Source organism: Diorhabda sublineata, chromosome 6, assembly GCF_026230105.1.
Source record: "Diorhabda sublineata isolate icDioSubl1.1 chromosome 6, icDioSubl1.1, whole genome shotgun sequence".
NCBI classification, from domain to species: Eukaryota; Metazoa; Arthropoda; class Insecta; order Coleoptera; family Chrysomelidae; genus Diorhabda; species Diorhabda sublineata.
In genome coordinates, this window is record NC_079479.1 from 26,183,326 (window position 1) to 26,195,608 (window position 12,283).

Sequence of the window (12,283 nt, forward strand, 5' to 3'; positions counted from 1 at the left end):
TGTCCATACGCGTAGTTGATGTCTTCATATTTACTTATTTCTCTTTTGTCTATTTTATTACAATTATATCTATTGCCACACTTTTGTTTAAAATGGTTTTGATAAATTATAACTGGCAACACTGCGTTTTTAAATACCACCATCCTAAAGTAGTGAGCTCTGACAAACAGGTCACTAACTGGAATTTTAATGACAATAATGACATAAGTTCACTTTAATATAACTTAGTTGATAAGACAGAGACCTTTGACTTTCATCATTCATCAGTTCATCGAAAAAATAATAAAAGTGTGCATTCTTTGTAGGATATTTTCAAAAATTCTAACGGTAATTTGAGAATGATTATATGTATATTATAAAGTATAAGCCGTTCTTCTTTTTTATTGTAAACAGATTAAAAATTAAATAGTCAGTGGCGTGGGACATTGTTTTTTTTATTTTACGCGTCGCCGACTCTTGTTTTTAATGAAAAAGACGCTGATAGAGACATTTTGAATAGAGTTTCATGGCATTCATCAAGAAAAAAGTTTAATTTTCAATATGGTATTTGAAAATTTGTATAAAAACCTATAAAATGTTATAAGTAACTCACCTTTTGGTATGTTTTTTGATCATGTCGACATTTTCGATACAATAAGATACACCATTAGATTCCTCACCTCAAGAATCAAGAAGTAGCCAGAAAGATAAAGTTAATTACATTCTTGAGCAAACAAATCAACTCGCTCGCGGTTAAAAGTCAAAAGTTATAATTAACTGTAAAGAAGGTGTAGGATTTCTAGCCCAAACATTCCTTTCAAGTGCATTCCATAAATGCTGGATAGGATTTAAATCCGGTCCACCTGCTAGCCAATCCATAACGTTAATTTCGACCTCCTATGGATACTGTCGTATGAAATCTGCAGTATGTGGACGGGCATTGCCCTACATTAGGATGAAGTTTCCACTTTCTTCTATGTATCGGTTTAATCCCCCCACTTCAACTCCAATTTCAATTAAAACAAACTCGATTTTTGTCTCAATTGAAATGCCCGCCCAAACCATCCAGTAACCTCCTCCAAAAAAAGCGTGTTTTGTGCAACACTGCGCGAATCTTTCTCCTGGTGGACTTGTCCTCTAGCTGCTCAGTTGGCTGGTGTTAATTTAGGGCCAGTATATATCTTTTTTGGTTCAAGGTTAGCTGCCGTAAGTCTTCTTTCCATTATCCAGTAACTCCTCGTGTATCTCCGAGCTCTTGTTGAATTTGAATACAAGTGAGTGCCCGATTTCTTAGCGATGAGCTGAAAATGAATCGGTCATATCTCGCGAATGTGCACCTTTTTCTCCCAGAACCTCGTCTTCGATTAAAGTTACCAGTTTTTGGGTAATGATCGTAAACAGCAGACTACTTATGTTCAACGTACTGGCCATTCCTCGCAGACTCTGACTAATAGGATGACCGGTTGAGCAGCCTTAACACAACAAATATTAGCTATTTTTAATAATTCCACCCAATACAAATAAATGTGATATGGATTACCGTATTTTTGAGAATGAAATATACATTTTCAAATTGATACTTCTTGAAGTGGTCACTATCTCATTGATTCCCAATATAATCCTTGCTAATATTATAAATGTGAATGTACATATTATATGCAGTATAGAACTATTCGAATTTTTGAGGTTAGGTGTTATTTTTTAGGTTCCATGCTATTCATTATTTTAGATCTTACTTTTTGGTTTTAATTCTTACGCTGTTCTTTAAAAATGCCTCGAAGCAAAAGCTCCATGCAAAAGTTGCATGAAATAAAGAATCTTCGGTTCACGCAGAGATGAGAAGACAACAGCAAGCAGAGCGACAAAGAGTTTTGAGAGCAGCTCAAACTCCTTTTCAGGTACGAGTTCGTTCAGAAAGACAAGCTACGGTTTAGGCGGTTGGAACAGCGATAGAACAATCGCAAGCGAGAAGAATTCGTAACGCAGAAATGCAGGCCAAGCGCCGCCGAAATTTCGTGCGTAAAGATTGGTTTAGTTTAATATCATAATTATCGTTTGATTGTTATTGGCTCAATGAATAAAAAATGTCACTATTGCGATGCTTTCAAATGGAAAGATGAAACTGTTGGAATGTGCTGTTCCGGAAGAGCTTTTAAAAACTTTATTGTTAAGTTTTACAGTAATTTTTGAGCAAAATAAGAAATTTTAACTCTTGCTTCCAATCATATTGATTCATTTCTATTGTATTGATCTCTGATACTTATTTGATGGCTTCAATGCGAGCGAAGCCGCGGGTAAAAGCTGGTATTGTTATATATGGAATTGAATATCAATTATTATACGACAATTATTACAGAATTACTTATTACTTGGTTTTTGCGATATAAATGAAAACAAAACTGATAATACATCAAAAGAAGAGCGAATTCCGACAAACGCAAACAAATTAAATTGATTAATTAATAACAAAATCGCTTTTTATCTTCATATATGTCTTTACTTAAGACAAAACAACACCTTTTATTGTTCGTAATGATTATTATGTTGATTCCTATTACAAAATACACTCAATAATTTCGCCATGGATCTTATTCCGCGTAAGTTTCGCATTATCTTTTAATTTAGGCTACACGTGCTTTCTTTGCTGCCACTGGTGCTCTAAACTTTTGTTTCCAATAATGTCTTATCAACATAATATCACACTCCATAGTTGCGTTGAGGCGGGCATAACAAAAACGTATCAAATTGAGACGTAAAAGCCGCAGGCCGCTTGACATGATGCAATACAATTCTTGAGCAAAAGCATGCAAAGAAGAAGTTCAGCTGATTGTTTTATGCAAGATCTCGGCACATTCTCAATTAATTTTTCTGTTTACTCATCCAATTCTCCAGCTAAACTGTACATGGGACTCCAACAATAAAGATAGCAGCAGATATAATTATTGTCAGTAATGCACTTTTATATTGTTTATTTCACCTAGTTTTGCTATTTCCATTTTCAAACTGCCCACAAAATACCAAATAAAGTTTTTGATTAGAAAATTTTTCACTTCTACTTATGGAATTTTAATTAGTGACAACCATAATGCAATGGCAAGCGATGTGCAATATTCTTCTAAGTAATATTTTGATCTTGCAAGGAATTGCGTGCAATATCTCGCACGTTGTCTTGGATTATGTCAAGCGGTCTTAAGGATTTTCACTTTTCAAAAGTGACATTACTTACAAGGTTGTACCTGGTCTGACCTAGAGGTGGCAGCCATCAATAGTGAACGTTCTCAGTGAATATGTAAAAATTCCCAACCAATATAAAAGCTGAACTAGATTGGGTAAGACGGCTCCTTCGTTATCAACAGAAAAATATTGGGTAAAAGAGTTTAAACGAGACCTGCGAAGACCATCATCGCAATGGTCGACCAAATGAGATGACGACTCCAGAAATGTTAGAAAAAATCCACAAAGCGATACTGGATGATCGTAGACTGAAAGTGCGCAGACATAGTAGGCATTTCAAAAAGTACAAAACATCGCATATTAACTATGGATGCCGCGTTTGCTCATCATGGAACAAAAACAGCGTCGAGAAAATGTTTCTATCGAGTGTTTGGCAATTTTTTGCAAAAATATAGCCGAATTTTTGCACAGTTTTATAACCAGGGATGAAACGTGATCCATCAGTTCACACCCGAAACAAAAGAACAATCAAAACAAAGGACTGAAAAGGAAGAACCGGTTCAAAAAAGGCAACGATCGTTCCATATGCAGGCAACATCATGGTGTCGGTTTTTCTGGATACGTGTGATATAATTTTCATTGACTATATTGGAAAAGGAAAAACTATCAAATGCGAGTATTATACGAACTTATTGCAAGAAATCAAATAACAAAGGCCGTATTTGGTTAAGAAGAAAGTGTGGTTTCATGAAGACAATGCACCAGCTCACACATCCGTTATTGCAATGGCCAAAATTAATGAATTAAAGTTTGAATTGCTACCTCAAGCACCCTATTCACCGGATTTAGCCCCCTTTTTTTTGTTATCCAGATTTGAAAAAATGGCTCGGCGGTAAAAGATTTTGCAAGAATGAAGAGGTGTGTCAGCACTATTTTCAGGAGCTTGTCGGTTCTTATTATAAAAAGAGTATTGAACTTATTGAACATCGCTGGGAAAATTGTATGGAACTGAAACTGTTGAAAACGTTAAAAAATAAAAATATTTTTTTCCAAAATTTTTGTATTATCTTTGTTGAACCAAGTTCTTCTGGGACCATCCTCGTATTACACTCCCTCTGTGTTTCAATTTGAAACGAGGTATTCCGTAAGGATTCATGAATATTAAACTATACAGGGCAGTTGAAAAAATTATAAAATTAGTGCATAGGTTACAGGAAATTAGGTTGACATTTCTTTGAAGGTATATTTATAAAAAAAAAAAAACTAGTGTTATTTATATGCTAGAAAACGACAATATTTGCGTGAATAAATTTGTAGTTATTGTTTTCCTTATCACTAGAAATACGTAAATTATTTATATATGTATGTATATAACATTATTTCATAAATATATCTCTCGACGTAAATATTAAAAGGGTCACAGTTGGCTAAAGGCCAAGTGTTTAATTATTTTTGTTCATTTTGAAACGACACAACATCTATATACTTCATATTTATTTAAAAATAAACAAAAAAAAATTGTACCTTTCTGGTTAAAAATAGGCGACTCATGTTTAAATTTGGCTGAGCTGGCATATTACTGATTCTGTTAACCACCATATTCACACACTTTTTCACCACTCTGGGCACTCACACAACAAAAATGAACGACGTAAACCCGATCATATATTAGAAAGTTGAAGAACACATACGAGCGATATATTCTTCACCACTACGTCGATATTACGTGAACTTTTGTTCGTACTGTTATGTGAATGATTCGTTTTCTGCTTATATATCCCCCTCTACGTGTCCATCCAAGTTTAGCAACTGGTCTGTTGTGAGGACGTTGCTAGTAACTGACTTAAACATCATCGTGGCAAGGGATTTATGAAAACATTCGTAGCTTCTTTATAATTCTTTATTTTCAAGGTATATATAGGGTGTTTACAAAGATTGTTTTATGTTTCAAAAAAATTGTTAAACCTAAAAATTGCCCCAAAAACATTTTCACCAATTCTATTTTTGTTAACAATAACATCTAAGTTCATTATCGTATCTAATAATCACTTTTAGCATCATCTAAAGAATATATTTGAACATATTTCTAGGGTAACCTCTCCTAGAAGTGCTTTGAAGTATACCTGCTCCGTATTTTCAATATCTGAAGCATCCATGTCTGGAGAGCATTCAATTTTTCTTCTTGGATACGGCAGGCATTGGATAAGACCTCTCCAATAGATAATGACAATCAACACACTTGATCAATAGTTATTACGAACGCGATATCGTATTTACTTGTTTCATGGTCTCTACGTGATTCTTGCTGGTAGCACCTACGGATCAAAAATAAATTTACACAGTTGGAGCAACTATGTATTCCGTGTATTCTACGAGGCTTCCCATTGTAGAAGATGCTCCATGAAAAGCAGGTGACTTGGCGCGGTCTTTATATCTTTAGAGCTCAAGTAATTCAATCTTTTGTATCTTAGGACAACAGGGTGCTACTTTGATGACTGTTTTTGTACTACACGTGGAATTCCATTTAGGCCGTAGGGTTTTATGTATATAATCCTATCGCGAGCTGCTCTTAGTTCTTTATTCCATTTGGAACGATGCTTTTTACCCATATTGATCTAGGAGAAGAAGAAATTTCGAATTTCGCAAATCCGGAAAAAACCGAAGATTCGGAATTTCCAGTAATTTTAAGTGAGCCAACTGGGCATGGCAAGTTGGTGTTGGTATAGCTCAAAAACCTTCCTACTGATCGTTTTAACAAAATTCATTGTTAAACTGCACGTACTTTTATCGGAGTAACTTTTAGAAAATTGTTTAAAAAACCCTTTTCTTTCAAGTGAAAATCCCCAATGAGAATGAAGATTTATTTGAAGCCAGTGTCATTTCCACGTACCTACTTACTTATCAGGCTATGCTAGCTCAAGAAGTTAATTTCAAATTAGAATTCTCCTTCTTTTGTTTTTTTCTATGTCCTTTTTTACATTAAACGGATATTTACTTAAGTTGAAACAAAACTTTTGTGGGCGAGTTTTAGTTTAAGCAATTTTGGGTTTGACATTTTCTTTTAAATTAACATTGATAGTATTGCAAATTTTCACACGGATACTACTAGTGACTTGTTCATTACTCAATTTTATATACATAAAAAAATTAGAGCAGAATCTATGTTGTTTATTGTTCAATGCACTTTGGATATAAGGTTGGTTAACACATGATAAGAGCTGAATCTTAAGTTGCGAAAGAAATTCTTGATAACTTAGCCGAGGACAAAATAACGTTGAAACTGCTCAATTATCAAACAAATCTCGAAAATCAGCTAAAACCGAAAAAACCATGTCAAAATAGGTCGATGCTCATTGTTTCTGGTGGTCTGATCACCATAAATTCGTTCCAGACAGTGGAATGATCAAAGAGGAGTACTACTTAGCTATTTTGAAGCGTATACGTGAGGGGTTAGTCGGATTTATTAACGGACAAATCATGGATTTGATCTATCACATTCTAGCGCACTTGTGACTGATTTTTAAGCCAAACACGAAACTAAAGCCACCCTATTCATCAGATTTAGCTACCTGTGATTTTTCTTCTCTTTGAACTCAAAAATCCGCTTCGGAAAGCGCGCCATAGGTCCACTGAGGATTATAACAAATGTATGGAATATTGTATCAAGCATAGACATGTTTGATGTCGATAATTTAGATTTTTTTGTAAATTCCGATCTAATTTGATCACGAATTACATCCATGAGACATTCTACGCTTAAATTCCTAGTTCTTAAGATGCATTCTTCTATATCTATCCATCAACGTGGTAAATATTAATATGTCGAAATAGTCTTTAATTTTTGGTTAAATCTATAATAACAAACAAATATATTCCATATTCATATCTTGTACATAAAATAAATTCTTTTATATGAAAGTTTTGTACCACGAATTACAAATAATTGTTTAATAGCTTTATATTATATCATGTGGGTTTCGTTGGAAATAATTTCGGCCATTTCCCGTTTAGGTAAATGGACGACGGCATAGACCGTGATCAGGAAACAACAAAAAGAAATTTAAATTTTAAATGGGGAATTGTTACCTTGAATTACTTGGTTTTAAGTTAATGTGTGGGTTGATACATAAAACACTTTTATATGATGTATAGGTTATACGGTTGGATGCATACATTTACTCGAACAAATTACAATGTAAGTTTATGTGTGAATAATTAGTGTTGGAGATCCCTGTATATTCTTTATTTATCTATGTTTAACTACAGAACAAACAACTTTAGTTCTTTCTAATTCTTGTGGTAGCACGACAATTGTAACTTTATTATTTTATCTGTTGGATATATACAGGGTGAAATTGATACTCTTTATATGTCAATGGATAGTTTTTCGAAACAATGAAAATACGGTCTACACTATCAATATACAATCATGTCGATTCACCAACTGGTTCCGTAGTGTAGCGGTTATCACGTCTGCTTTACACGCAGAAGGTCCCCGGTTCGATCCCGGGCGGAACCACTTTTTATAAAATTGGATATCAGAGGCTTTTAAACTTTTTTTAGAGATGGAAATTTATGATTGAGTCTCCCAAGATCCTTTGTGCGTTTAATCCAATACGAGATTATTTGGGAATTCACCAGTATCATTTTAAGAATCACTAGAATAATGGAAATTTGATTAGACACTTGTTGAGTTTTCAAAAATCATCTGGGTTTCATCTGGACCACTTCGGGTGCCATGTTATTTATGATGTTTTCCGTAACATTTCTCAGTCATACTTTTATTGTTATTATTTTTTGAAATTCTCATCGATATTTTTGAAAAACAACGTTTTTCTAATATTTCTGGTCTTCTAGCCACGTATCAAATGACTAGAGTACTAAAAATTCTTATGTTGCGGTTTGAATTGTTTGAAATGTTTGCCAAACATTTGTCGAAAATTTCGACAAACTTTTTTGTTTGACAAACAATGTTTTTGGTGTGGACGCTACCCCAACAAACATTTCATGTATAGAAAGAAAAGGGGCCGCTATTTTTGTTTGGCTAGAATGTTCCTGTCCTAGATCGAACATTGTTTGTCAGTGACTTTCCCTACCACCTGTTTTAGTGTATTTTGAAGTGGTTTTCCTGCGTAATTTTTGGATATAAACATTATTATTTGTATTTTTTTATTGAAAATATTCAGTGGAAAAGTATGTGTGTGGTTTTTCCACAAAATGAGTAAAGAGTTTTGAAGCCGGGAGAATTTGATAAGGTTAATTAACGTTTACGAAGGTAAACCTTTATTGTGGGACCCTAATAATGATGATTATAAAAACAAAATCAAAAGAAAGATGCATTAGATAAAATTGTAAAAGATTTAGGTGTAAATAATGTCGCCGAGATTAAAATAAAGATTGAAACTTTTCTAGTGCAATATAGACGAGAGAAAAAGTTACTAGCAACAAATTGTAAGTCTGGGATGGGGGCTACAGAAAAAAAGAATCATTGGAAAACTTTTTCCAGCGTTGTATCAGTCCAATTGGAAAATAGCGAGTCAAGTGGAATCGCCATCCATTAACACCGGTGTGGATTCGTCAGAAAAAAGTTCCACGAGTGGCATGCCATCGACGAATTCTAATAAAAAGCCTAGCGAAAGGCAAGCTCCAGAAGAAGCTTACATGATAATGAAAGAATGCTATGAGGGAATGAACAAACAATCTGTTTATGGCGAAAACGTAGCCATCAGATTAAGGAAAATAAAAAATCCAAAGAAACAGACGATTTTGAACGCTGATTCCTTGGCGAAAATTAGTATTTTGTTAACTTATCACTGGTCCTATCATCGATATTAACAATTCAAAATCCCCATTTGACATTCTCGTAAAATAAAAACACCCAGATGTCAAATCATCACTACTATATTCATAACGTCGTAAAAACAATTGTTTCTGCCACCATCGAGGAGAGCGAGGTTCTTCCATTAAAATATAATCTGCTGCAATGCAGGCCAGACGACGGCGGCGGTTCAAATCACCCATTCTTCGACAAAACCTAACTGACTAATGTTTAATGCCGAGTCGCAATTGTTTGGTGAAAATATTTGTCAAACAATTGTTTGTTGAAATATGAAATGTTAGTTAAAACTGCACTTTAATCAACGAGTTTGACAAACTTGTTACCCCATTGTTTGTTCAATGGAGACGCAACTTTACGCCAACATTATCAAACAACATTCACTGGTCAACAATGTTAAAACTTTCAATTTTGAATGTACTATAGCCACCAAACAATAATATATCAATACATCAAGATATATATTTCTATAAAAAGTACAAAAATAACTAACACTTAAAAAAATATCCTTAAATGTACAATAAATAGCTGTGGATCCCTTTTAAGTAATTTGTTAGCATTCCTGGACTTTTTTCCCTTAATAGAAGCACTGGAACTTTACATGGTTTCCTCTAAATAGTTTTGAAAATATGAAATCGGTTGATTCTTTTTAAAAACCCCTGTCTATATAAATTGAATATGCATTTAACAAAAAGTGATTTTGTTTGTAAAACTCATTATACAAGGAAGTATGTTACGGTGGGCTAACCAATGGTTTTTTGTAAATTAATTTTAAGAAATGGTTCCGTAGTGTAGCGGTTATCACGTCTGCTTTACACGCAGAAGGTCCCCGGTTCGATCCCGGGCGGAACCACATTTTTTTTCCATAATCATATCGTATTAACAGTACAGTCGCAACAAAACGAAAACTAATATTTTCTATTACGTACTTCAGACACACTGTTGAATCCGTAAAATTTTACTTCACGCACTTTTACGCGCAAAAAACATACTTTGAGCAGTAAAAAAACGTATTATTAAGGTCTCCCAGGTATAAAGCGCACTGATGCTATTTTTTCTTTCAACTTAAATAGTAATAAGTATTTTAGGTGGTATTTATACACGCCTAACATATAATATATTTTATGAGGAAAATAATCAATAAACTTTGTATTTTGATAAAATTTTCGTTAGTAGAAAAAATATTGTATGCAATTCGTGTGTAAAGGCACTTTTTCGACGAATGAATCACATGAGATTTACATACTTGTTACATAAATAACTATAAACCGAACAAAAATGATCGCATTACTCATTATTTTTTAAATATTTTAAATGTATTGCCTGTTTTTCGAATTTTATTATTACTACGAATTAAAACACCAATAGATACGCCTTTTGCAACATTTATTTTATATCAGTTTAATCTACAGAGGACAAAAAGTTTGGTTTACCAAAACCTAGAGAATATCAAAAAAATTGTACAAAACATCTACACAAAATAATGAACGGTGCTTAAACGGTGAACTAAAACCAGCCAATGAATTTCTAATAACGTGTGTTGCCGTCTTGGAAGGCTTCTAAACAGGTTCTGGACGTATCCTTGTGGCATGTTTTTCCAGAAGTTAAAAACAATATTTTGAAGATCATATAGTGTTCTTAATGGTGTCGGATGTTGCTAAATTTGCCATTCTAGATGGTCCCAAACGTGCTCTATTGGGTTAAGGTCCGGGCTATATGCAGGCCAATTCAGGGTAGGTATCTCGACATCTTCTAAGTACTGCCGAACCACTCTAGCAGCGTGTGGACCAGCATTATCGTGCATTAGAACGTTCTAGGATATTGTTTATGTACCTATCAGCATTTAGTCTTCGATCATTCGCTGATACTAACTAACCATGATAGAGCCACCACCAAAGCTTTCAGTTTGACAAAAATTAACCAGATCGTGCCGTTCACCACGTCGCCTATATACTGGTACACGCCTATCTGATGAATACAGACAAAATCTTGATTCATCCGTGAATAAAATATTGGACCAATCCTGAATATAATTGTTCTCGAGCAAATTCCAATCTTGCTACTCGATGTTCTCTGGTAAGACGTGGACCTGTAGCTGGCACTCTGGCTGGTATACCTGTTTCTCTCAGCCTATTTCGAACTGTTTGTAGGCTTATTCGGACATTACGAGCAACCAACAGATCTGTTTGTAGCCTTCGAGCGGTATTATGCCTAATTCTTGCTATCCTTCTGCGGCCTTGTCCGGGTCTTCTGGTTAACTGTCCTGTTTCTTGGTAGCGAATAACAATTCTGGATGTGGTGCTTTGTTGCGGCCATCTTGTATGAGCGCGATGATTCTAGCGGCTTCTTCATTCGTCACATGTCCTGTGAAACGTTGAGGCACATCCATTATTAACAAAAAAATCAAAATTTTCACTATACAATAACACAATTTGCTTAGAAAGTTCTCGATCTCAGTGCAGTCTCCAAGACAGAAATGATTTATTCGAGCATTTTTGCTTCCAAAAAAATTTGTAAGAAATTGTGATATTTTTTTGCCCATGATAAGAAACCAGAAATATCTATCAAGTTGATACATATACAGATTGTCCCAAAAAACTAAAATTAAGTATTAAAAATACCAGTTATGCGATAATTTTTGTGGGGTGTATATTATGTGCTACGAATTTTTTTATATCAAATATTTAGGGACAAATATTGTCGATTCTTGTCCTATTTTTTCCATTGAAAACATTATAAAAGTATGAAATTGTTATGAATACGTATTAGTATTAAATGTAGCATAAATCTAAAATAAAACGCAATCAAATTGACTTATTTCTTCGAATATACAGTGGTAAGTAATTTATTATACGTGTTGTAAAACATAAACATTAATCAGATTTTCAAAAACATTTTTAATTCTTTCAAAAGAAGACAGAGGTGAAGAAACCTTTGAGGTACGTATACGAAAATAAACATCAGATTTATTGTTCTCGGAAAGACGGTGTAGTCTTACAGGCGACGGGAGATCGGAGAAAAGATAATAGGAAATTGGTATAATGCCAAAGAAATTATTTTCTATCATTACGTTTGTTGAAAATATAACAATAAAAACAACTGGGTCTTCCATAGTACCAGGATGCAGTTATTTAATATTTTTGAGTAGTAGATTTGATGACAAATGAGTCTATGGAATAACCACTCAATTTAAATAAATAAACAATAATCAGTTTCGTAACAATTCATTCATAAATACATTGTATTTATCATTTTATGAATGAAGTTGTAAAATGAGTCACTGCTTAAATTTGA

The 12,283-nt window shown here is 33.9% G+C and overlaps 1 protein-coding gene and 2 non-coding genes across 7 annotated transcripts in view; 2 read left to right on the forward strand and 1 right to left on the reverse strand.

Annotated features, from left to right (window-relative positions):
- LOC130444809 (NAD(+) hydrolase sarm1) overlaps nt 1–12,283 on the reverse strand; it is an 89,686-nt gene that overhangs the window by 59,633 nt on the left and 17,770 nt on the right. Inside the window, exon 1 of one of the 5 annotated variants that reach the window (XR_008909996.1) lies at nt 4,678–5,013. The exons of 3 other annotated variants lie outside the window; for them this stretch is intronic. Coding sequence is in view for 1 of the 2 variants with exons in the window: in XM_056780064.1 (XP_056636042.1) it covers nt 4,678–4,752 (75 nt within the window). In the remaining variant the exon portion in view is untranslated. Of the gene's footprint in view, nt 1–4,677; nt 5,014–12,283 lie in introns of those variants that run through there. One more of the 5 variants, XM_056780064.1, reaches the window with a different exon arrangement.
- Nucleotides 7,600–7,672, forward strand: Trnav-uac (transfer RNA valine (anticodon UAC)). Its single transcript has one exon. It is a non-coding gene; the product is annotated as a tRNA-Val (tRNA).
- Nucleotides 9,770–9,842, forward strand: Trnav-uac (transfer RNA valine (anticodon UAC)). Its single transcript has one exon. It is a non-coding gene; the product is annotated as a tRNA-Val (tRNA).